Source organism: Rhea pennata, chromosome 7 (genome assembly GCF_028389875.1).
Source record: "Rhea pennata isolate bPtePen1 chromosome 7, bPtePen1.pri, whole genome shotgun sequence".
Lineage (NCBI taxonomy): Eukaryota > Metazoa > Chordata > Aves > Rheiformes > Rheidae > Rhea > Rhea pennata.
In genome coordinates, this window is record NC_084669.1 from 27,784,481 (window position 1) to 27,811,490 (window position 27,010).

The 27,010-nt window shown below is 39.6% G+C and overlaps 1 protein-coding gene across 1 annotated transcript; it reads left to right on the forward strand.

Moving 5' to 3' along the window:
• The first annotated feature begins 3,687 nt into the window (after window positions 1-3,687).
• Window positions 3,688-26,568, forward strand: BMS1 (BMS1 ribosome biogenesis factor). Its single transcript, XM_062580583.1, has 22 exons — window positions 3,688-3,894; window positions 4,014-4,204; window positions 5,655-5,734; window positions 7,028-7,216; window positions 7,688-7,830; window positions 9,176-9,297; window positions 10,011-10,207; window positions 10,790-10,929; window positions 11,483-12,285; window positions 12,914-13,015; window positions 14,155-14,312; window positions 14,848-14,929; window positions 15,917-15,993; window positions 17,104-17,286; window positions 19,561-19,749; window positions 20,352-20,532; window positions 21,196-21,254; window positions 22,540-22,662; window positions 23,599-23,746; window positions 24,672-24,847; window positions 25,178-25,339; window positions 26,043-26,568. The coding sequence occupies exons 1-22, from the start codon at window positions 3,719-3,721 to the stop codon at window positions 26,277-26,279; spliced, it is 3,918 nt and encodes a 1,305-aa protein (XP_062436567.1). The 5' UTR covers window positions 3,688-3,718; the 3' UTR covers window positions 26,280-26,568.
• Window positions 26,569-27,010: the final 442 nt, after the last annotated feature.

A 27,010-nucleotide genomic window follows, 5' to 3' on the forward strand; every position in this document is an offset into this window, starting at 1 on the left:
CCTGGATATTTAATGTATAATGTTTTTATTTAAAAATGATCGAATATGTAGCTTTTTAAAGGGCAGTATTTTTTGTGAGTTTTGTATTTTTTTTAAAAATGTTCTGATTATTAATATTATAAAGAGATGGTGTTAATTTAAAAAGAAACCCTCTAAACAAGTTGTTTACTATTCACTAGAAGGAGGTGCTCTACCTGTGTGTGATAATGAACTTGTTGAATTAGACTCTCAGAAAATATAATTGAGTCCTCTCCTTGCACTTTGGATGTTGGGCCTATTTTTAGACTTTTCAAGACCACCATATGTCTGGAAGCCCAATGTGATCATATAGTGCTCTAACAAAATTAATGGAAGGCTGCGTGGGATGTATAGATCTGGAGGGCTGCCATGACTGTGTATTAAAGCAATATCGCGGCTAGCGTGTTGAAGACTATGTATGCAAATCCTTCCTTGTGCTGAAAATGTACCTCTGGATTACTTTAAGTATGCCTTGATTTTAAGACATATGCTATTAAGCTGATTATTAAGCTGCTTCTGTTCTATAAGCAAAATCGAATTTAAATATGGACCATTATTTTTTATTAATAAAGCTGATACCTATCTGAAGAAGCTGTCTATTGATACATATGTATGCAACTGTGAGTGTTAGCTGTTATTTTGTCAGTAATATTTATCTGTGGCTGGGAACAAATCACTCAACTTTTCTGCCTCAGCTTCTTTGTTTGATAACGAAGAGTTGTAAGAAAGTGTTTTACTCTCCTGTGTTATGGAAGATCCATCAGACAATAGCTACAAGGCATTCAACACAAAACGGCTTATCTGAGAGTTAAGTACAAGGTGATGATGGTATTTTTGGTTGTATGTTCGACTACCTTAGTAAATTCTTAGCTGTGTATTAAGTCTGACTTTACACACACACACACACACACACACACACGCACACACGCACACACACACTTACACCCTCTCCCTTGTTAAGATCTACTTAATGAGCAGTGAGACTTGTTTCCAGGCACAAAGAACAATTGAACCCATGAGAAAGATAAGTGACAAAATGGTGTTCAGAAGCGTGTGGCAGCAATAACAGCCTTGTTTTATGAGGAAGGGTTGAGTTAAAGAAGGGAAAACAGACATCCAAAAGAATAGCACTCCCACTAAGCAAACAAGGATGAGGGCCTCTGGCCTGGAGTCAGCGGCTGCTCGGGAGGCTGCACTGGGTCTTCTCGGGGTATCCTCCCTGCTTATTTTGGAATGTGATAACCTGCTCCCTCTTTCTTAATGGTGCTCTGCAAGTAAATATTTGGGAAGCCACTGACATAAATCGGCCTACGCGAGCCTGGTCTCATGCAGTGCATCTTGCTCTGTCCCACGCTCTTTGGAGAGGTCCTACTGTCTCAGCACTTGCAAAGCCACACCAAGGCCAATGCAAAGGAAGCTGTATTAGGCATTTTGGATTAAGCTGTCACTACTGGCTGCTGCAGTAACACAGGGCTTTCCTTCCCCTTCACGTGGTCTAGGGAAGAAACTCTATTATCAGACTTGCATTTCTAACAGTGAAGTGGAATGCGCTAAGGATACTTCTCATACAAATGTCCATGAAAAATCATTCTCCCCTCAGAGAGCTACTTACTGCACAGCATAGAGCTCTTCTGCAAGGAACTGGATTTCTTCATTTTGTTACAAGTTGCTTTTAACTGTGCAGAGCAGCTAGATACAGTGCTCTCCTGTGACGTCTTTAACATTTCACATTCTTAAAAAATACTTGTCAGTCTGAGATCGAGAATGCTGGAATACAAGTGACATGTTTATTCATCCTGGAGGAGGTACTTTCACAGCAAGGACATGCAGGTCAAAGGCAGCTCTGCTCTGACAGGAACAAACCACCCCGAGGAAGAACAGGTGGGGCACTAACCAAGTGTGTTGAGCACTTGACCACCCCTCTTCTGCTGCCCATCAGATACCCTTTATTACAGGTTAGAGGAGGCGTTTGCATGCTGAATATTTAAAGCCGTATTTTCTTTAATGTAACTTGTCAAAAAAGAGGGACAGTGGGGATCTACTAGCCTGGTTTATGTTCAACCTGGACCTAACCCACGCTGTTAGGCCTCTGAGTCATTTATTCGCTTGCTTTGTTGCAGCCTACAAGTGTGTTGCTGTCCCAGAAACATCCTCCGGCACGTGGGGTGCAGCGGTGAGCCCCGGCACCCGGCGCCCACCGCGCTGCCGCAGGGAGTCCCGCCGCGTCCCACCACGCCGTGCCCATCACCACCCCTCGCTTTGCCTGGTCACGCGTCTGCGGGGTGGTGTGGAGCCGCGGGGCGAAGCACAGCAAAGTTCAGGGGAAACATGAGCTCCTCAGGCTGCTCCGTGTTGATCCGTGCCCGCGCCAGGCCCCCGGCGCTGGGTCACGCGAGGGGCTCGGGCTCGCGCCCCACGCACCTCTGCGACGGGGGCAGCAGGGCCCTTCGCCGGCCTCTCTCCCTTTCGGCCCCCTGGCTCCGGCAGCCAGCACCCCCCGGTGGGTTTAATGGAGCCTGGATGTCGCAGGGGGCTCGAAGGGAGGGCAGCATGCCCCCCCAAACAGCATGGCCCCCCCAAACTGCGCCCTCAAACAGCACTGCCCCCCAAACAGCACTGCACTCCCCCAAAACTGCACCCCCAAACAGCACTGCCCCCCAAACAGCACTGCCCCCCTGCACTGTGCCCCAAACAGCACTGCCCCCCAAACAGCACTGCACCCCCCAAAACTGTACCCCCAAACAGCACTGCCCCCCAAACAGCACTGCCCCCCTGCACTGTGCCCCAAACAGCACTGCCCCCCAAACAGCACTGCACCCCCCAAAACTGCACCCCCAAACAGCACTGCCCCCCAAACAGCACTGTCCCCTCCAAAGTGCATCCCCAAACAGCACTGCCCCCCAAACAGCACTGCACTCCCCCAAAACTGCACCCCCAAACAGCGATGCCCCCCTGCACTGTGCCCCAAACAGCACTGCCCCCCAAACAGCACTGCACTCCCCCAAAACTGCACCCCCAAACAGCGATGCCCCCCTGCACTGTGCCCCAAACAGCACTGCCCCCCCAAACAGCACTGCCCCCCCAAAACTGCACCCCCAAACAGCGCTGCCCCCCTGCACTGTGCCCCAAACAGCACTGCCCCCCAAACAGCACTGCACCCCCCAAAACTGCACCCCCAAACAGCGCTGCCCCCCTGCACTGTGCCCCAAACAGCACTGCCCCCCAAACAGCACTGCACCCCCCCAAAAAACTGCCCTCCCAAACAGCGCTGCCCCCCTGCACTGTGCCCCAAACAGCACTGCCCCCCCAAACTGCCCCCCCAAACAGCGCTGCACCCCATGGCCACGGCTCCCTCAGCAGGGCTCGGCCCCGCCCCCCGCCCCCGCTCGGCCCCGCCCCCGGAATGCGAGGTCCCGCCCCCCGCCGCTCGGCCCCGCCCCCCGCCCCCCGCTCGCCCCCGCCCCCGGAACTCGAGGCCCCGCCCCCGGAACTCGAGGCCCCGCCCCCGGAACTCGAGGCCCCGCCCCCGGAACTCGAGGCGCTGCCGGTGTTTCCGGGCGGCGCGCGTGCGCGGGCGGCGGCGTTTCGGCGTCCCGAGCTCGCTCGCTGCCCGGGCCGGGGCTGCTGGGCCCGGCGGCAGCGGCTGCGGCTGCGGCGCGGCTGGTCACGGTGCCTCCCCGGAGCTGGGCAGCGAGGCGCCATGGAGGAGCCGGAGAAGAAGAAGCACCGCGCCAAGCAGAGCGGGCCCAAGGCCGAGAAGAAGCGGAGGCGGCAGCTCGGCGCCCTGGGGCTCGGCCCGGAGCAGGATGCTCGGAAGAGGAACCCCAAAGCCTTCGCCGTGCAGTCCGCCGTGCGCATGGCCAGGACCTTCCACAGGTCGGGGCGGCCGCGCACAGCGGCCTCCCTCCCTCCTCCCTCCCGAGCCCCTCAGGTCTCCCCTCAGATGCTTCTTCGTAAGCGCCTCCTGTGCTCATTCGTTGTAAATCTCCCCGCAGGACCCAGGACTTGAAGACGAAGAAGCATCACATTCCCGTCGTGGACCGTACTCCTTTGGAGCCGCCTCCCGTGGTGGTGGTGGTCGTTGGTCCCCCAAAGGTTGGGAAGAGCACTTTAATAAAGTGTCTCATTAGGAACTTCACAAGGCAGAAACTGGTTGAAATCCGGGGCCCTGTGACAATTGTTTCAGGTAAGGACACAGATACGAGAAATGGAAACGCTTGTTTTACATTCCTTACTTGTGTTTGAGAGCTTCACAAAGAAGGAGAATTGTTTGTAGGATATGCTCATGTTCTCATGGTTTTTAGTCATGTTGAAAAATCACAACTTTGCTACCAGACCTGCTTGCTAATGGGAAGAGAATAGTGAACTTGGGTTTGGGGCATGGGGCACTTGCTCTTCTGAACTTGTTCCTTTGACCTTTTCTGGGATCCTAGTAGGTTTTTTTTTTTTTTTTTTTTTTTTTGATGCTTGTCCAATTTCTTCATTCTGCAGATTTTCTCAGATTTTCGCTGAATCCTATTTTCCCCTGTTTTGTGTCCCTGCCTGAACTGTTTCTCTCTGTCTTTATTTCAGTCTCTATGACTATATATATATGCATTTTTTTTCTCCCTCAGGTACTCTTTTCTATTGTTCCCTGTGTTTGTGTGCCTTTCTTTCTTAGGCCAGGAATTACTTTACCTAGCCATTTCCAGTTACTTTTCTCTACCTAGGCCCCTGATCAGAGTTTTATGTTGTTTTTCAGTTCCAGTGTCCACTGGGCCTAGTCCATTCCCTCTGTCCTCTTCTTCTATGATACTAGGTCAATCATTGAGATCTTAGGAGGGCACAGCCTGCAGCAGCTCACAGAAACAATTTGTAAGGGAAATCTTCCGTGGCCCGAGATTACTGCATGTTTGGTGCAGGTAGACTCTCCAGAAACTTCAGTTATTAAATATACTCCTGAAAGAGTAGAAAAATTGCCAAACAGGCGAACTAAAAAATAGTTGGGGGAAAAAATGTGTTAAATTAGGTTAGGATATTGGTAAGGATTGTTCCTCTGAGACTCTAGGACTGAATTTGGTAATCAATGATCTGAAGAATAAAACTATGGACCTGTGGTCAACTAAAGCTCAGTTAGCTACCTCAAGTTTTATCAAGCCAAGTTAACAGCATACTTTCTGCTAGTTCAGACATGTGTTTAGAAATCATTTGGTATGGGAATCTGCTTTTTTTTCAAGGCTAGAACAGGGTGGATTTTTCGTGGTAATATCATAAGAACAAAAGTATTTAGTAAGAGGAAGTCTGTGGTACTAACTCTGGGATGCAAAAAATAAAAGAAGAGGTGATCAGAAACTTTCTTGGAAGTTAGAAACTTTTATTTGGTGTTAGTCTTCTTTCAGCAAAGAGTAGAACAAGTTCTTTGAAAAGATGTACTACACATTGATAATTTAACCCAAAAGTTTAAAATATAGCAGAATTATAAACAGTTGAAAAAAGATACTTCTGCAATGGCAGATGCCTGTCTATTTGACTAGGCAAGAATGCAAGTCCCAGATCGCATTTAGGAACTTCTGAAATTTGACCTGAGAAGAAAGTAGTGAACTATGTAGTTTGCTTCCTCTGTTTCAGTTTTTGATTTCTCTTGAATTTGTTTTCAGGTAAAAAACGTAGGCTAACTATTATCGAATGTGGATGTGACATTAACACAATGATTGACCTGGCTAAAGTTGCTGATTTGGTAAGTAAGCAGTAGCATATGATTTCTAGTAAAATTTATATTGAAAACACTACTTTAGGATTAGGCTACACCTATGTCTGATCTGTCCACCCACTGCCATCAGAGGCAAAACAGACATTCGTTTCAGAGGGAACAAGTCTAAACTCTAAAAGCAAACCTAATTTTCTGGAGCACTCCAGTAACCCTTAAGCAATGCCTTATTTTTTTGTTTGTTTTTGCTTGGTTTTACTTTTTTGTTTGTTTGTTTATTTGTTTTTTTGTAATGGGACAAGGATGTGGAGGAAGAGAAATGGATGTGAATTTCGTTGCTAATACAACTTGTAAACTTTTAATGGAAGACTTTTTAATAAGCCGAGGTGATAAAGTGACTTTTCATTAAGGACTGGTGAACAAAAAACAAAAGTTTTCAGACTTCACATAGTTTAAAAAAGGTTTTTAATCAAAATATAAAATAAAATATTACTTTTCTAACTTTTTTATTTGATGTACTTTGGATCTGTCTTTGAAGATCTGTGTGTGCGTTAATATGATCGATTTTGGAGTGTAATTATTCTTGGACTTTATGTACAACTTTCAGTTCAGTGAATTAAACCTACTGGTCTTGAGGACCCAATGCACAATCCATTTATCTCTTCAAATATTCTGTTCAAATGCGTCAGTGAATTCAGGTATCTTTTTACCTACGTGATTTCTGCTTGAGGGGTGAGATGTATTAAAGATACAAAAATCTTTTAGTAAATGTGGCAGATGTTTAAGATACTGAATATACGTGGTAGTGCTGGAAATCTATTTTGTTTTATTGCTATGAGTCTGAGATTATGCAGTTGACTGCAGATTACTATTTTCTGTTCTGAATTCACTGACCAAACATCTGTTCAGGGCTATATTGTGATACTGTGTATTATTGTATTCATAGAGTGGGTTTATTCTTCTATAGTTTTCCTGGAGAGAACAAACAAATCAAACTATGTAAAAGAGATTTGATTGCCTGAAAGAAAGAAACCTTATTTCCTAAGCCTGTTAGCTTTTAAAGCAGTTACGATAACATGGACTTTTAAATGTTTATGTAATACACACACGCACACACACATATATAATACCTATTATATAGATATAAATATTATATATAAAATTAATTTGAATATGTAATATTTAGGTTATATGAAAAGAAATAACAAGTCTGTGTGCAGTATTTTGGTGCCTAAATTTATGACTTGAAAAGCTTGATATTTGAAATTAGCTGCTACAGGCATCATGTTTTTACTAGAGTAAATGAAGATGTTCTGCTTTCAGGTTCTAATGCTCATTGATGCCAGCTTTGGATTTGAGATGGAAACATTTGAATTCCTGAATATTTGTCAGGTACATGGCTTTCCCAAAATCATGGGAATTCTTACCCACCTTGATACATTCAAGAACAACAAGCAATTAAAGAAGACGAAAAAGAAGTTAAAACACAGGTTCTGGACTGAAGTATATCCGGTATGACATTTGACAGGCATTTTCTGTTGCTTTTTTGCTTTTTTTTTTTTTTTTTTTTTTGCCTTATGGAAGTTAATAGAAAAGTATGTGAAATACTTAAACATTTAAATTTATTATATTCTTATACCTTTTAACAATACTATAAGTGGACAATACTGATGTCATCAGACTTAAAAACATGTGATGCCGCAAAAAATTTCGTTATGCGCAGGTATTGTGCAAGGAGGAACAGCACTTAGATTTGGAAAACAGGTTAACGTTTTGTGTGCAGTTTTGGCTGCAAATTGTTGTCCCTAGCAATTAGGGAAAAATTTTCATGTTAAAGTAAACTAATTTATTTCATCTTCTAGATCCAACTGAAACTTAAAATATGCAATTATGATATACAGATTTGAATTGCATTGATTTTGTTTCAATTTTGTAGTTGTTTAGTTGATGTTTAATGTTTTTATATATTTTTAATGTGTTTAGGGTGCTAAGCTGTTTTATCTGTCTGGCATGGTTCATGGAGAATATCAAAAGCAGGAAATTCACAATTTAGGACGTTTTATCTCAGTTATGAAATTCCGGCCTCTTACGTGGCAAACATCTCATCCGTATGTTCTCGCAGACAGGTATGCGCTTTCCTCTTTTCCTCAATCTCAGCATAGACAACATCTTATTGTTTAAAGCAGTGTGTTAATAGAGTCAGTCAGTTGTGTGTGTGTGTAATGATTATTTATTTTTATCTAAGATAATGTGAATATGTTTTACGATATACCTTGATGGTTTTGAGGAAAAGAAGGCCTACCTTTTTAATCTGCGCCAAAAACTCTGGCTGCTCAGCTCATACTTGCATTGGGTTATACAGATAGACCTTTGCTGTGCTGTAAATCCTTTTGTATCACAGAAAAAAGCATTTTAAATAATCCTGCTTGTTGATGATGATGATGAATTTCTGTAAAAAAGAATTATTAATTTGTATTCCAGCAGCTGAACAACAGCTGGGGAGCTAGTCCCCTGTGTTCCCTGGAATGTGTCTTCTGCTGAGTCCCTATACGCAGTGTTTGGTTTGAGGTTTCTGCCTTGGATATGGAAGTATACTTTCAGGTGGCTGAGACATTACCTCTGCCTTCATGTTTTCTTACCAGAACACTTAGGTGTATGACTAAACTCTCATAAAAATTCAAGGTGCCTAGAACACATTTCTTTGAAAAAAAGTTAGAGAAGTGCATAAGCGTCATGCAAAGTCCTTTGAAAGGCACAAAGCAAGCAAGGACAGGGCAAAAAAGAAAAAGTACTCTGTAATCTTTCAGTAAAAATGTTGTTTTAAGTTGCTGTAGCTGCTACAGTTATTTTGGTTGTTAGGCCAGTTAAGCCGAGGTAAGTACCAGCTGTGTCCAGAATGCGCCTCCATCCTTGGCTGCCCCCCTTGTACAGGAGCTATTGCCCGTGCACAGAGGAGCTCTGGAAGGAGTTTCCACCTCATCTGGCTGAAAACTGCCAGCCGTCCTGCAAGCGTGTTTTGTATAGGTCACTGCTGTTGTAAGGGGAAAGGTGCTGCATGGCTGAGGGGATCGTGTCTTCTGGCTGTCGCCGCTACTTGCCGTGTTTGCAAGTGTGCCCAAGCTTAGGACATTGATTCTGTTTTTCCTCTAATGGTGAAAATTGATTTTAGGAGGAGCTTGTTTGGAGAGGCTATAAATGATGCAAATGTGCTAAGAAGTGCATATTTAGTGAAATGTCAGTAAGACACCTAGAAATATGTTGTTGGACATGATTATGTAAGCTTTAAAATACAATTCTAAAATGTTTTTGAAAGTTCTTTTTCTTTAAGCATTTTTCTTATATTCATATCATTTTAACTATTAGACTCTGCAAAGCACTTAATGGCAGCTGTCTTTTATTGATTATTAACTTTCTTCAAAAGTTATCATTAGAACTACTTGTTAGTCTAACAGCTTTTTAAATGTTGAATAGAATGGAAGATTTGACAAATCCAGAAGATACCCGAATTAATCCTAAATGTGACAGGAAGGTATCACTTTATGGCTATTTGAGAGGAGCACATCTGAAAACCAAAAGCCAAATTCACATGCCAGGTAATTTATAAGCTTCTTAAAATTATGATTGTATTGATATATAAATTCCAACATAGCTGTTATTATTGTCACTATTATTGTGCATCAATTTGTCTTTAAAACTGTATATCGTATGACTGATTTTTTTCACCTCCTAAAAGCATATTATGTGTTTTAAAAATTATTTTTCGTAGTACACATTCTTATAAAAATGCTGCATCTCTGCAAATAGTTTTGCTTTTAATCTTGCTATTTTCCTGCGACATTAAATACAGTAATATTGACAGCATCTAAAGAGTTTTAATTATCAGTAATGTTTTACTTTAAAATATGTTTCAAGTGCAAAACATGCCAGCCCAACTAGTGAAAGATAAATGTGACATACTGAAAATTTCTTGCTCATTGTCTAAATTTAGTATTTCAAGTGGATGATTAAAAGCTTAAAAATTCAGAGCTACTTTAATAATGAATTTACACACCTACTCTGAAAAGTGAGTTGCTTGTTTCTTTATTAAACAAATAAAAAAGCTTGAAGCTTTGCAGTGTTGCGGTCGTTGCGTATGCTTCTCTATGGTTAGTGGTAGGACAGAAGCATCAGATGCTGTTTGATACAGTGTTCGCTGTTGATGAATCACTGAATGCTGCAATGTTCCTTTGTCTCTTTATGATAAATTGTACAAACTTTAGAATCAAAACTGTGAAAACCTTGTTTCTCCTCTTGTCTGTCATCCTAGGCGTAGGCGACTTTACTGTGAGTGATGTAAGTTTCCTGCCAGATCCTTGCGCCCTGCCTGAACAACAGAAGAAGCGTTCTTTAAATGAGAAAGAGAAACTAGTCTATGCCCCTCTCTCAGGAGTTGGGGGTATTGTATATGATAAAGATGCTGTTTATATTGATCTTGGTGGAAGTCATGCTCATGAGAATGAAGAGGTGAGGAATGCTGCTAGTGCTTTGAATCTCTTCTCTTGCAGATTGTAGTTTTTACCTTCAGAGTCAAGACAACAGCATTTAAAAATAAGTTACTTAGAAGTTTTTTTTTTTTTTAAAAAAAAAAATCAAACTCTCTCTATATGTTTTTTTCTTCTAAGGATCACTTTTGCAGGGCAGAGGACTGTTGGAGAGTAGTTAACTGGTTTTGGCTTGTCAGAGGGGCAAGTGGAATATGTTTGCATACAGATTGAATTCAGCTGTTTTTCGCTGTGTTGTGCTAGATGTTCATTACTTGCAGGTCTGTGACATGCATGGTTGCTCATATTTGCGAATGCTTTGCTTGTGTACTGCGAAGGAGGCCATCTTTGCAGTTTTCTTGGGTTGATATGGTATCTGCTTCTGAAATGTGAAGAGTGGAAGGGAGACCTTGCTATTCTGAGAAAATGTTTATTTAAGATGCTTTGGGATTTCTTTTAGTAATGTATGTTTCCTCTCTTTTAGGCAGATTAATGATTTGGTTAGTTGTTTAGTAGACATTTGTGTATTTGTTTTAACTAAAATGTAAAAATCTTGATTTTCTAGGAGGAAGTAAGACCAAATCATGAACTAGTTCAGAGCCTCATCTCTACTCATTCAACAATTGATGCTAAGATGGCTTCAAGTAAGGTGTCTCTCTTCATGGACTCCAGACCATTAGATTCAGAAGACATAGAAAGACAAGAGTAAGTTTTGGATTTTTGAGCAGTCTTCGAGCATGAATGAATCTCTGATTTCTGGCCCTAATTTAGGGAAATAGTTCTCAAAAGATCATAGCTAGTAGTACCGCTTATTGCTTAACAGTGCCTCTTCTAAGACTGTACAAATGTATCTTTTTAAGGTATGGATAATTGAGATTACAAAAGAATTTCAAAAAATACAGTTAAGCCTTTCTGAAATTCCTTGTTAATACAGCCATAAGCAATATGTTTACCTTCTTCCGTTTTGGAGAATGACAATGATAACCTTCAGTAAAATTCATTGTAATACCTATTTCATTCCACAGAAAATGACGTTCCATGGAATTCATGGAATGGTCATAGTATAGGACATTGTTCAGCTTAGAGGTCTTCCTTGCTTAAAGAACACTGTTGCCTTCTTAATGTACTGTTATCTCTCCCTGTTTTTGAAATACTTGTCACCAAAATATTTTTAAATATTAACATGGAGCTTCGTTGTTTTACTTAAGTTTCCTTGCACTTCACCATCTCTACCCAAATGTGATCTTTGTGATAACAGGTTTGTGATGCCAAAAGAAGAGAGAGAAATTGATTTTAAGACTGGAAGAGTACGTCGGAAGGCAGTATTTGATGATCAAGAAAAAGAAAATGATGATGCAATAAGTGATGAGGAAGATGACCGTGAAGAAGAAGAAATGTCTGAGGCTGGAAGTGATGGTGATGATGAAGACGATGCTGAAGAAGAAAGTGACAGGGAGCTATTAGAAGAGGTGGCTGTCGGGAGTGCTAAACGCCTGAAAAAGGAGGCGACTAAAGAAGAAGCAGTGAATGAACTGCAAGTATTTGCAGACAGTGATGATGATCTTGAGATGAGTTCCGAAGGAGAAGATAAAACTGCCCCTGAAGAAAACGAGATGGAGGAAGAAGGTAGTGATGAACAAGGATCATACGAAAGTGCAGGCTCAGACAGTGAATCAGAAGCTGCAAGGAGAGGAGTAAGTAAGCCTGAGCAATGTGAAGTAAGTAGAGAAGATGAAGAAATGCAGTCACAAATTTCATGTCCCAGTCTGAAAAAAAAAGCCATTTTTACTACAGATTCTGGAAATTGCACAGCAGAAGAGACATCAGAATCTGAGGTTGATAGTTCTTCCATGGAAGAGGGAGATGATGAAGGAACACATGAGGAATCAGAAGTTGAAGTGTTAGACAGGAAAGGATTTCAGCGTGCTCAAGGGAAGAAAACTGGTACTGTTGAACAGACTGAACTTAAAGCTATAGAAGATGATGAGGAGGATGATGTCGAGAATCTGCTGAAGGAGGAAGAATATGAAGAGAAAACAGATTTTTCTGCTGACACAGCAGGTAGATGATAACTGTTCAATTTTTTTACTTTTCATTTTTTGCTGAGTTCATTGTTGAAGGATATTATAGGTGTATCCATATCCACACAGAGTGTATATATAGTACAATTAAATATTAATTTTGGGGAGGTAACATTTTGTATTTGCTGAGTAGGTAACTCCAGGTTGGAAACCTGGGATTATTCCCCATTAAGCATTTGATTTGCAGTGAAATTACTCTCAAGTCTCAGGTTTTCCCTAAAATAGGAAAGATTCATTTTAAGAATTCTATTGATAGGATGCTTTGTGCATTTCTTTGTCTTTAATCTTAACGGATTTATCTGTAAAACATACCAAGATCTTCTATTACTTTTAGAAAGAAAAAAACATTCTTAGGGGAGTGTTATTAAAATGTATTAATAGGAAATGCATCATCATGAAAAGTCAAATTTATTATTGTTACTAATCTTGTATGCTTTTGCCACTCTAAAATCAGGACTTACCTGAAAAAAAGCATTTCAGTGATTTGTGTTTCCATATATATGTGGATTATGTTAAAAGCAGGTAAACTGTAGATTGTGTCTAGACATTTCAAGGCTCTTAAGACTTTTCTGTTTTTGGAGGTGGAATGTAAATTTTTCCATTTTCAGGTGCACTTAAGTGGAAAGAGGACCTCACACAGAAGGCAGCTCAGGTGTTCCTAAGACAGCAGCAGTCAACCCCCAATCTCCGTAAACTCATTTATGGAACAGGTAGAAACATTCTAGGAAATTTCTGTTATCCTAATACATGGTAGCTTTTCATCTGTGGTCATATTTGTGAGTCTGAATCTTTGACTGTTTTGTGGTGGGAGGCTCGAGGAGATTTTATTTTCTTAATTGCTGATATTAATTGTCACCTGTACTTGTGAAAAAGACAGTTTGTCTTTTTCACTAAAAAGCCTTTTGAACTCATTTGACAGACTACTGAGTTGCTACTCACGTTTTCTGTTAAAATATGTTTTTCCTCCCAAACACTTAGAGAATGGTCGTGTATATAGTTGTCTAGTAGATATTACACAAAATTGTTGTGGTAATGGGTATGTCTCATAAAGGGATACCTTTTGTTGGCTGTTTTGAAGAATTTATGTCATACTGAGAGATAGTGGAATGTTGTCTTAGACCATGATTTAGTATTACCATATCTGTAATAAAGATGTTTGTGAAGATAATCTATTAAAAAAAGTCAGATGGCTTAAATGAAGATAAAATTGTTATTTTTGTAATGTATCCTATTTAATTCACAAATCTTCCAGTAATTATCAGTGTGCGCAAACTTCATCATGCAGAACCTATGTAGAACACAGTGAGAATTCAGCTTCTCTAGGGTTTTCACAGTGCGGTAGAGGAGAAACTTGCTAACAGATTTTTGTGTCTTCATTTGCTAACTGGCTTGGAGTTGTTTTTATTGTCTGATCATTCTGGCATTGCTTCTGCTTATGATGTTAAAAAAGCACTCTGGTTTCTTAATTGGCGAACTTTTTTTTCAGCTAATTCGTTACCCAAGTAGAACTTTATTTCAAGCTGTTCAGAGGACTTTGAACATAGGTTTCACTTCACAAATTACACACAGTTCAGCTGCATAACTGAAGTTGGCTTATGGTCACAGTATACAGAACCTCCCTTGTCGCTGCTTGCTTTATTTCACCTTTATGAGGGTATTAGTTTTACTTTTAATCTGGACCAAAACCTTGCTTTTTTCTTCCCCCCTCATCTTTTATATTTAAAATTATTTTTAGTTTGCATCTTATTTTCCTCAACCTAACCTGAAACTTGAGGCAAAAGAGAGATTATTGAGGATTGTAATCCATGTGCTTTAGGGAGGATGATCGGATCTTGTATGTTTCATTTAGTTGCTGAGGATGAGGACCGAGAAAGCGAGGATGAAGGTGATGAACTTGGAGGTTTGTTTCACGTCAGCCGTCCAGACAAAGAATCCAAACAGAAGGCCAATGCTCTTGACTGCTCCAAATTCCTAATAGAAAAGCCTCAGGACTGGGATTTGGAAGAGGTAATACTCTTGGATGAGTCCTGTTCTGGTTATAGCCTGATTATGTATGATAAAGCATTATTAAGTTATCGCGGAGAAATGTCGTTGAAACAGATCTATGTGAACTGCAGCCGAGGTCATACCGTTTGCCACTTACCATCATTAGAAACACTTAGCTAACAGATTCCAAGGTTTTTATAGGAAGATAGAGGTAGAAAAGCCAATTTGGTGCTAGGCTCTCTTGATGTACTATCTGATGGCTCACAGTTTGCTGCTCATTTATTGAAAAGTAAAAAGTAGACAATCATAAGTGAAAATGTGGTGTGTTAACCCTTTCTTAGGTAAAGATTTTTGGGCAGAAGTTAAGGTGGTTTCATTCTCCTGCTTGCCACTGAAGTGTGTCATAGTTTGGCAATGATGTATTGATGTGGAGCTGTATATGAGACGGTCAAAGTATCTCTAAGCTGGGAAGATGACTGAGGAGGGGAGAACGTGCCAGAAAATATTTGTGTTGATGAGCTGTAATTGTTTAAAGTGGTGACGCTTCTATTTTCAGGTTATGAGCAGTATTCGAGATTGCTTTGTTACTGGAAAGTGGGAAGAAGATAAAGATGCTGCAAAATTGTTGGAGGAAGATGGTATGTGTAAGATGACTTGATGATAATGGGTACAGCTGTTAAGAAAAACATGGTTATTTCTTATCACGTTTTAGTTACATATTTAGAGTGTTTTCCATTGGTCATATGCTTGCAAATTTTCAAACTGTTTGTATACAGATATAAATGTGACCAAGTACTACTACAAATCTGTGTATAAGCAGGAGGCAAGTAGCACATTTTGAAAATCTACTTTCTGAAAAAGAGTACATCATATAAATTAGGAAGCAGAGTCTTTAGTCAATGCTTGGACATGCCAATTTTGAGTCATGTGTATGAGTTTAACTATTCATCATCATTGTACGATTGATTCATTTGATTGTCTGGGTAAAAATAAGAAATTTTTCTACAGAAAAACTGATCACTCACATTTGGCTGAAAAGTGAGATCAATCTTCAGGTGTTTTGGAGATATTTTTAGATATGCTTTTAAAAATGTGGCTATATCTTTCATGAAAGTTGTTTGAAACTTGACAGCTTTTTTAAAAAAGTATTTGTTATTTAAAGTTATTTACTATATTTAAGTTTTACTTTGATAAAGGTAGAGGCTCAGTTGCTCAAGTGTCTTAAGTCACTAGAACGCTAAGTAATTCTTCATGCGCTCCTGTTATGTGAAATTAATATTGTGAGGCAGTGGTATCTGCTCTGGCTTGATCTTGGAATGACCTAGCCTTTGTTTGTATTTCTGAAATCTTAAACTATGCACATTGAAAGGACAAAGGGGAAGCCACTGGAGACTGAGTTCAGCTGAGGCTTTTCAGCCGAGAATATAGAAGAAGACAACACATTTCTAAAACTGTTGATAGAAAATAAAAAAAAGACATAAAACAAATTTGGGCAGGGACTAATCTACTAAGCAGTACTAAAAGAGTACATGTAGTACAAAAAATATGAAACAATGTGGAGAACACTAACGGAATGGTTTACTGTCAGTTTTTTTGATTTTTTTGGGGGGTGCTTCTTGTTGCAGAAGAGCTTTATGGAGATTTTGAAGATCTTGAAACGGGTGTTGTGCACAAAGGAAAGTCTGCTGCTGAAGGAGATGAGGTATGACTTCTATTTGCTTGTTCTTGAGAAATATATATGTATCTGTGTGCTTGTACATACATTAAAAATATATAATTTGAGTTTCTGATAAATGATAGGCATCCTATGTAATATATATAGTTTTCATGACCCCAAAAGAAATAAATTAATAGTGTAATAGGAACAAAGCTGTGAGGAAGAGAAGGTATATAATATAAGATGTATATTAAGGATTTTGGAACCTAAAAATACCCAGAACAGCATATGGTTTTAATCTCAAGTTGATCTGTTCTTCAGTTATGTAGGAGAAGTCACCTCACTGGTTTTAACAGTAGAGGTCAGGCTTAGTCAAGAGCTTTAGAATGTGGAGTTACAAGGGAAGTATTTAGAACCAAATGTGATTGTAACAGTTCGTACTATGTAATTTCATGTTTTAGATGCAAAAAGCTTGGTTTAAATGCAACTGACTGAAGACTTGCGCATTTTCCTAGTTATTCCTCATGCCTGCATGAAAGAGGTTGTCTGGAGAACTTCATGTCGGATTAGTTGTGACTTGACCATCTTCTAAAAACAGAGCTGTAGTTGTCTGTGATAATACAAGTTGAAGAATCTTAACTTTCTTTAACTTGAACAACTTTGTCTTCACGTTTGATTATAAAATAATTGGTAATGGCAGTGTTCTGGCAGTATTCAAGCAGTTATTCTTGAACAAACTTCCGCTTCTCTGATGTCTTCAGAGTACTGCTTTCCAGATCATATTAATCATATTACTTGATGCTATGAATGATTACTATTTTATTCTCTCTTTTATTATGTATGTTTATTTTTATTTCAAAATAACAGGCCAGTTCTAGGGTCTGCTCCCTGATGTGTAGTTTGATGTTAAATCATTATATTTTTTGATTGAAACAAAAGGGATATGATTAGATTGTGAAATGTTTCAGTTATTCTTGAAGATTTATTTTCTTTTGTAAATAACTCTTTTCTACCAAAAAATGGAAACATTTTACAAGTCTCTGGTCATTTGCATTATGACACTATTACCTTTTTTTAGTAATATATTAAACTGTTGATCAGCATGGCTTGTTTTTAGTGAACACTTTAAATGTTTGCTAACTTACTATTGGTTAGCCTGAAAGTGAACAAGAGGAGAAAGAAGGAAAAAAGTCCAAACCAGAAGCTGAGGAGGAGGAAAAGAAAAAGGAACGCATGGACAAGAAGCGGAAATTGAAAGAAATGTTTGATGCAGAGTATGATGAAGGCGATGCCACATACTTTGATGATCTTAAAGAAGAAATGCATAAACAAGCCCAGGTATGAGCTGCCAACCTTGCAATTTATCTCACTATACATCTTTAGAAGTATCTCACAGAGTTTCCCTGGAGACACACCTGACATTCAGCAGCCTCTTCAGAAAGTGCAGACAAAGAAATACACTCTTAGAATTTTTTATTGTTGGAACTTGTTGGTTCTATGAACTTTAAAGAAAAACCAAACAACTGAAAGCTTAAATGACAGTTAACTGCATTCTAAATAGCTGAACATACCAGGATTTTATTTTGCACAAGGAGATGCTGTTTTTTTATGATCTCAGTAAGAAACGCACTCAGATTTTGTAAAGTATCACTTAGAATGCCATTTATTAGCACTAACGCTGTAAGGGGAAGAGGATTAGTGTAGACAATCTTTCAGCCCTTCAGACGCTGGGAACTCCATGTTGTTCAGCATCAAACAAGTCTCCAACCAGGGCGCAGCACACTGTGCAGATCCTGTCTGTGGAAATTGTTATCCCCTTTCGGGCTTTTGAGCTCTTAACAGGATATTCTTGATATAAAACAATTCTATTCATAATTTATAATGTCAAATGAAATGAATGTTTCCATGAGAAATTGTTGCTGCACTTTTAGATAAAGACAAGGACGTGCAGGTGGTGTAATTGCCGATGCCAAGTGGGACCTGACTATAGACTCCTACAAGTAGTCAGCTAAGTATCCTGTGGCCAACAGGTGTGTGCAGCACAACGCAGGCCTGCAGGCCAAACTATGCGTGCGACACAGCACCATATAGCACAGGCCTATGCCTACTGAAGTTAACTTATGTAGATCACTAGCTCCTCTATCTACAGTGATCTTCCAGTTAGGATTATTACAGATGTGTCATCTATACCTTATTCATTTAGAAGTTTTTTAGTTACCCACTTACCATTTAATGATGGAAGTAGGATGACATAGATTAAAAAAAAATAAAAAGAAATGGCAGAGGGCTAAGGGTTTTTGAAGAACAGGGAAAGAGCGGGGGGGAAGGTGGTCTTTTATCTGGAAAAAGGCCAAAATCACAGAATCACGGGTAACATTGGAAGAGACCTCTGGAGATCATCTAGTCCAACATCCCTTGTCGTGCTAACTTCCGTCAAATAGATTCCCAGTGCTATTTTTAGTGTGGTTCTTGCAGTGTTATAAATGGATAAGGAGGTTCAGTGAGGCAGCATTTTCATCAAGCTGTCAAGTTATTTTGAGAAAAATAATTGATGACCACTGCTCTGTATGCTTAGTGGGAGTCTTTGGATAACAGTATTCAGAATTTGAAGGGCTGATTTTGTGCCAGGCCTCATTTTGTTAGATAAAATCATTGTAAGTTTTAAAGTAGCTTCATTCTTAAGCTGACTTGGGAGAACATTGCCTTATTTTAGTAATAATTTCACACTCTCATCTTTTCTGACAAAATCTTGCCCTAAATAATCATTAAATTAATTATTGCCCTCTGGCATTAACCTCTGACGTAAGTGACCGTATGAGCCCTGATATGCTGATGTGCTTACTAGGAACACTTAATCTAAAAAAGGCAATTCCAGTAACAGAATATGAGACAATTTATAGTTGTTTCACTTGAGGTCTGTTACAGAAATATTTATCAGCAGTCGCTGTGATCCTGCTACAGGAGGGAAGGGCAAGGACTTCAGTCTGTAAAGGCCTCTTAAAAAAAATGACCTTGGACCACAGCATTTTTCTGTATGTTAGTGCCTTGAGGAAAGAAATAGTTGGCTTAATTAAACATGGCATCTTTGTGCGCTTAGTAGCTGAACATCAGGGGCTACCACAGGAAGATATTTTGTTAAATACATGCACAGAATCTGCATGCATGTGGCACAGAAGAGCTTTAAAAGACCCTTCTGAGGACACAGGATGTCTGAGGATACAGACATGTTTTTAAGCTGCTAAGAAAGGTAGGAGCCCAGCCTTCTCATAGGTGACATCTAAAGAGCAGGACATCAGCTTTAAAAGGTACTCCTGACAATCGTATCTTTAAAATCCAAAGTCACCATTATGAAAGGTGTATCACAAGTCCCTGAGTCACTTGCTTCCCGTGGACGCTGTCTTTCAAGCAGACTAACAGGCCCACTTGAGATTTCAAATTGGATGGAATTCATGGTGGTAGAGATCTTACTCTGAAGAAAGTCACAAAACCTATTAGTTCTTTTCCAAAAGGTATTATGTAAGTGCTAGCATGTTTTAAATAAACTGGCACCTTTTGTACCAGTTAATACTTGAATTTGGTAAAACACTTGGTGTCGTTCTCTTTGTTGCACAGCTTAATCGAGCTGAATTTGAAGATCAAGACGATGAGACCAGAGTACAGTACGAGGGCTTCCGGCCTGGGATGTATGTTCGAATAGAGATTGAGAATGTGCCGTGTGAATTTGTCCAGAATTTTGACCCTCATTATCCTATTATCCTGGGTGGCTTAGGCAACAGTGAAGGAAATGTTGGATATGTACAGGTATGTAGCGAAAGCTGCAGAGTGCGCTCTGTATCAGCATGGGTGTGTTTCAGCATAGTTGGAGTCAACTTTTATTTTTTGATTGTTAAGGATATGGTAAATGGAGAGGAATCTTCATCTTTGTCTTGAATAGGAACATATTCTGTGCTTTTGACACTTATCTTTACAGTCAGACATTGGATTTTTACAGGCTTAATTGAATGACTGGAAAAGTTATTTATATTTTGATTCTGCGGAGAGGTCTTGGTCAGGACTGAATTCCGCTGTTGTTACAATTGCTAAATCACAAGTTTAAACTGTACTCTTAGTTTGTGGTATAAAGACAAGTGACTAGAGAAAAAGTTACTAGTGTGTGTATCTTTAAATATCATACATGCTCATACGCACACAAACATGATCTTAAAATAAGTGAAATACTGACTAGCTTTATCTTTCCAGTCAACCTAATGTTAATGAAAATGTTCTAAGATATAAAGCTTACTCTGTAAAAATTTCTAGTGTTAAATCAAAGTTGTTCTCAATCATTTCTAAAATTAAGACTTGAATTTCAGAATTAATATTGTTATCCTGTAATAGCATTGTTCATCTTTTCTTCTAATTAGTTACGCCTGAAGAAGCACCGATGGTATAAGAAAATACTTAAGACACGTGATCCTTTAATCCTCTCATTAGGGTGGAGGCGATTTCAGACTATCCCTATGTTCTACATTGAAGATCACAACGGGCGCCACAGGCTTCTGAAGTACACACCACAGCATATGCATTGTGGAGCAACTTTTTGGGGTGAGTGGGGGGGGGTGTGGAGTTACCATCCCCGGTTGTTTTATTGTTATAAAACTCTCAAGCCTTAGAGGGTATATCATAGGGTGTTCTGTTTTTTTTTTTTTTTTTTTTTTTTTTTTTATTTTTTTTTTAACAACCCCCCCCACCCCCCTGACACACATGCACTTCATTCCACCCATCCTCGTAACCAGCTAGTAGCTTTCAGGATGAGAAGTTTCTATCTTTCAAATGTATCTTCCCTATGGAATATAAAATAACACTGAATAGCATAGCAAAATAAGCAATTGTGAAAAGAGAGAGAGGGAAGTGGTGCTGGATTATTTGGCTTTTAATTAAATTCTGAGTATTTTAGCTGGGTGGTGTCATTTCAGCTGTGTCTAGAGAGACAGAGTGTGAGAGCTTGTGCACGTTACAGGCCAAACCCTGCAAATGGTTCTGTATATGAGTAACTTCTCTTGCAAATTTCTTGAACTTCAGTGGGGCTATTTATGTGAGTAATGGGTCGAATGCTTTACTTAGCCTGTCTCCAGTCTTACTGATTTGGAACATTCAGCATGTCTAAGCTTTCTGGGTTTTTTTTCCAGTATACTAAGCTACCTTTAAATAGAGGTTAGATATTATGTAGTAAAGCACTTCGTAATTTTTTATTTATTTCTCTTATAGGCCCCATCACTCCTCAGGGCACAGGCTTTTTGGCAGTTCAGTCTGTCAGTGGCACAACGGTAGGTCTGACCTACAGATTGGAGAGGAAAATCTGTGTATATTAAAGCAGTGATGTTGTAGGATCTGAGAAGTTAGGAGAACTTTAGCTTTTGAGAGATATATGGTGATGAGATAGAGAAGTAGATGAAGACCTTTTTTTTTTTTTTTTAAAGTCTTCATCTGCTATGCTAAAAATGACAAATGGTGCTTCATTGTTTTCTATAGAAGGTTTTGTCTGCTTATTTTTCAGGTACTAAGTACTTAGATAACTTTAAAATCGTTTTCACCAGATGAGCTGTTGATACTTCTGAAAGAGTTTGTCTTCAGTCTGATTTGTTTGCATCTTAGCAGAATGCTTATGGGTATCTGAATTATTTTAATGCTTGAACAGTATTTATCAAACATTAACTTTGTTGCATATATGTTATCTAGAGATAGATCCATGTTTACATACAGCACCTAGCAGTAGTTTCAGAAGGCATTGTAATGAGCATGACAATCAGAGTGGTGATCCCTGTCTCTGTCCTAAAATACACCTTGTGTAAGTCCTATTGCATAGTCGTCTTTTGATACATGTTAGGTGTATAACAGTGACTTTGCAGAATCACAGAGTCACAGAATAGGTAAGGTTGGCAGGGACCTCTGGAGATCATCTAGGCCAACCCCCCTGCTCAAGCAGGGTCACCTAGAGTATGTTAGACAGAGTTTCATCCAGGCAGATTTTGAATGTCTCCAGAAAAGGAGACTCCACGACCTCTCTGGGCAACCTCTTCCAGTGCTCCGTCACTCTGTGAAGAAATTCCCCCTCATGTTCAGGTGGAACTTCCTGTGGTTCAGTTTTTGCTTGTTGCCTCTTGTCCTTTTGCATAGAACAACTGAAAAGAGTTTGTCCCCATCCCCTTGACACCCTCTCTTCAGTTACTTATCCACTTTGATAAGACTTAAGCAGTGCATAAAGCCCTGTTTTACTCTGAGGTGTTCTGTCTGGGTAAGATTCTGTTTCAAAAAGAGAACACAGCGAAGCACATAAAAAGAACTCTCAGATTGCTTCCAAGTTAGTTACAGTGGCAGTTCTGAAAATCTCATTAGTGAATGGTAGGAATGTAATGTCACCAGTAAGGTAACTAGTCTGTACAAAGTTGATTTGTATTTGTCATGCTGTGTTGCTCCTGTAAAGGTTATAAATTCTGAACTCAACCTATAAAAAGCTGTGAAATTGTGCCAGCAAAATTGTTTCTTCAGTTTTTGGTAATACATGCATAGTTACACACACTAAGCACTGTCTGTCTCTGTCGTATGTTTCAGCCTGATTTCCGGATAGCTGCCACAGGAGTTGTGCTTGATTTAGATAAATCCATAACTATAGTAAAGAAATTAAAGTTAACTGGTTTTCCATTCAAAATTTTTAAGAACACCTCTTTTATTAAGGTATGTATGTATGTTTCCGTGCTGTAAAACCGTTAAGTACCAATATTAGGAAGAAACTTGACTCAGCTCACCTGGCTTTCCTAAGGCAGCAGTTCCCCATAGTTATTGCAGAGTTCTGGATCTCAGTAGCTGCTTGTATGTTTTGAGCACTGTTCGGTACAGTCTTTAAAGGTACTGGTCATTAGTCAATGAATATCAAATATTTATCAGACAAAAATGTTGGATCAGTCTCCAGCCCTGGTGTCTTGCGTGCAGTTTTGATCCTGGCTAACTTCAGCCAGAGGACCAATGATTAATTCCAGCAGTGCTTAGGACTTCACAGCTATGGTAATGAAAGTGTTTAGGGGCAGAAAGTGTGGCAGGAGTGAATTTTTCAGCTGCCCTTAATCAGACTTTCAAGCTGAGGAAGAGGTTAAATTATTTTTGATTTGGGGCAGTAAGCAACTAAGTACTCTCATCCTAACCAGCCAAGCACTCAAATATTTAAGTTAAGCATACACAGAGGTTTTTCTGAGTTGTAATTTATGAAAGAAGTGCAAGTCCTGGAGAGCTGTATTGTATTAGTCTCATAGCTAGCAGTTTAAGACAGCTTATTTGCTTTAAGGTACAGTGTGTTCTAGCAAATTATTGTGAAAGTGGACTGGGCAGATTCTCTAACATTTGTTCAGTTTTAGAGACAAAGATATATGTATTGCTAATGTTAAAAAGCTGTGTCTTTGATTGTGACTGAAATCAGATTTTTTAGTAACTTACCTGAAATTCACTTCAGTAGGTTTTGGTATGATCAGCGCACTTAGTGTAAAGACAGCATTCTGTTACTCAATTTTCTTCATAAGACATGCTGGTGGGAATTACTTACGTTTTTGTGGCCAGTGTAGAGAGGCCAAAAAGACAGACTTAACATCTTGAATGATGGTGGGTAATTCTCACTTTCAGGGAATGTTTAACTCTCAGTTGGAAGTGGCTAAATTTGAAGGTGCAGCAATTCGAACTGTAAGTGGTATCCGAGGACAGATCAAAAAGGCCCTCCGAGCTCCAGCAGGTGCTTTTAGAGCAACATTTGAAGACAAGTTGCTGATGAGTGGTAAGTTGGACTTTCCATGTAGGATTAATAGGGAACTGTTACCACTTTCATCCTGCTTTGCATATTGAAAAGCAGCATCCCAGAATCACTGAAAATTGATAATTGAGATATGAATTCAAAGAGCATGACACCTCTCATGAGACACAGAATGAAATAAGAAAAACTATATTTTATCTTGAATTTTTTCATTTATGCTCAGAAGTCATATACTACACACATGAAAAGGTTTGTCTTGGAGATCTATTTCTGTGAGAGCTGTAAAGTGTTTATACAGCTTGCTACACTTGTCTTCCTGAATATGTAAATAACCGGTATTTATTGGAACCAGTGTTAGAAGGGTATTTTTTTGATAAATCCGAAGAGTGGCATTGTAACTCTTTAACCAAGAGTTTTTCTTGTGCGCGCGTGTGTGTGTGCACATGTGTGTGCATGTGGGCAGGGGGTGGGTAGTGATCTGTTGTAGTTGCTCCGTATAGCTGTGATCATGACAACATGAGTTTGTGATTATCTGGGTTTATATGATCTCTGTTTTCCTAAGCACCATTGCAGTTATGGGTAGTGCAAAATCAAGTTATTTTATAAAAATAGGCAGAAGACGAACCATTTTCATCCACTGGGATATGGATATGGAATAACGGATAGGGTGATTGGTATTCAGCTGGCTTGTCTTCAGGCGTATGTACTCTTTATGACCGTATATATGGAGTCTTGTGTAATATGGATATATAAATAATGTTATGTTGCTCTTGTGTGAAGTTGAGCAGATTTAGGGTTGGAGGAGGATTGTGCCCTGTCTAATGGATAGGTGAAATACTGGCCTATGGTCTAGATATTAATTATCTAATCTGTTCAGATAATCTTTGTTTCGGCTGCAGATGTGATGAACTGTGGTGTCAAAGCCAAGTAATACTTTCCTTCCTTTCAGATATTGTCTTTGTAAGGACTTGGTATCCTGTTTCTATCCCAGCATTTTATAACCCGGTAACATCCTTGCTGAAGCCAGCAGGTGAGAAAGATGATTGGAGAGGAATGAAGACAACAGGCCAGCTGAGGCATGAACGAGGCATCAAACTGAAACAAAACAAAGATTCCCTCTATAAGGTATATTATGTCTGTGATTAATGGCAGGTGTTCATTGCATAGGCATATGTGGTTTTGTATTTTTATCCTCAGGGCACAGTCTTTCCTGGCATAAGACAGGAAGGAAGTGGTGGAAAGCCAAGTGTTGCGTGTCAGTGATAGTTGATAGAGGAATTGGTGGAGCAGAAGTCTCCTCCAAAAGCATACTGAGACTTCTGTTATAGTAAAACAGGGCTGAACGTACCATCCACAGCCAGGTGCAAAGATGTCAGAAAACTATTTTTCTGAAAGGTGGAAAATGAAAGATTTTAAAAATTATTAATCTTACATGCTTTACATCCATTCTTTTAGCCTATAGTGAGGGAGAAAAGGCATTTCAATAAGCTGCACATTCCCAAAGCGTTGCAGAAGGCACTGCCTTTCAAGAACAAGCCTAAGAATCTTGAGAAGAAAGGAAAGACTCCAAAAGACCAGTGGCGACCAGCAGTTATCAGGGAGCCTCATGAAAGACAGGTAAGGATCATTTATTCTCAAAACAAGCACTCCCCAAGAGTAAATGCATTGCTTAAGCCATTTCTAACTAACTGTTTTAGCACTTGAATGTTCTTATACTTCATATATAAATGAGCATAGTGGAAAAGCTGTCTCCTATTTGTTTTACTCATTTTCTCTGCTTGGTACACATATATGCAATTGAACCTGAGTGGTTGGTGTAGTAGGTCACCTGAGGCCTAAATGTGACTCTTGTCCTTGTTGTGGCATTTCCAAGGTATTTCAGTTGGGCACAAAGCTCTCAGTGCGAGTGACTTAATTTAACAGCTTCATTTGTCTTGTCATTGCTATTCATTATTAACAAAGAAGAGGAAGTGAAGCAAATTACCTACTTCAAAAACTGAGAACTGTAAAGAGCTTGCAAAGGCAAGAAGAGCCAAACTTCCATTTAGGCTTCCTGAGAAGTTACGTATTTTATGGTAGCATTTAGGCACAACATCTTAAATAATATCTAACCAAAATCAGAGTTCCTAAAAACTAAGCCTTTAACTTCACAACAAGTTAAAGTAATTAAATCATTTTAGAAATGGGAAACAGGTCCAAAAATAATTAGGAACTTGCATTGAATCACTGATTCATTGTTTGGCTCTTTGCTGAAATTGAACTACTTTTGCTCATCAAAATCGAACTGTTTGTATGTTGATCCTTTTTTTTTCTGTTTTAGATATCCGCGTTGCTTAGTGCTTTGAGTACAGTGAATAATCACAAGATTAAGAAAGCCAAAGTAAAACATCGTCAGCAGCTTAAAGAATATCTCAAAGTTAAGCAGAAGGAGGAAGAACAGAAATTAAAGAGGCAAAAGGAGGCTAAGAAAAAAATCTATCGCATGTTGGGACAAAGAGAGAAGAAGAGGCAGAAGTCAAGCTTGAAGGGATCTAGTGAGGGAGAGAAGAGTATGTAAACTTTCATATTTCAGGCCAAATCATAAAGTAGGATAGCTATGCAATTTTCTGTTAAAGAAACAAAAAGGCCTTGGACTGCACTAAAATTGCTTTTAAGAGGAAAAGAAAAAAAGAAATATGACCTTATTCAAGCTCTTGAATACTTTTGGAAATGTACATAAATCAGATGTAGAAGTATGGATTTGGTTTTTTTTTAAACAGTATTCCAGAGGACTTTGTATTTCATTATATTTCTATCCATACTGCACACTGTCCAGCTAATAAAGTATTTTAACATCAGTGACTGAATATTGTTTGTAAGTGCTTTGTCTTAGTTTCAGTGGACTTCCATGGAAAAGGAACTCCCCTGAGTAAGAGCCTCTGTGCTTCTCTCAGCAGGTCTGTGGAGCCATTGTCTTAGTTTTGCCCTTGACAAATCTTCCATTAAAGGCATCAAGATCGGCTGTTACTGGGCAAGAGTTTTGCATTTTCAAGCTTTGTGCTAGTGGGTGTCACCAGTAGCACTCTCCTGTTAGGTCACCTTGTGCTGCATGAAAGCATCTCTGGGAGTATTACTTAGGCTTATCGCTCTCTCACTGTATCTAAAACATATTTTCAGAAAGGTGTTTTATCCAGATCATCTGTTACCGAAGCAGTTTGGGGCACCCTGGCTGTGGGCAGGACCTTCACTGACGACAACTTCCTGGGCGAGCAGTGTCAGACCTTTCCCAAGTGTGTTAACTCCAGGTGA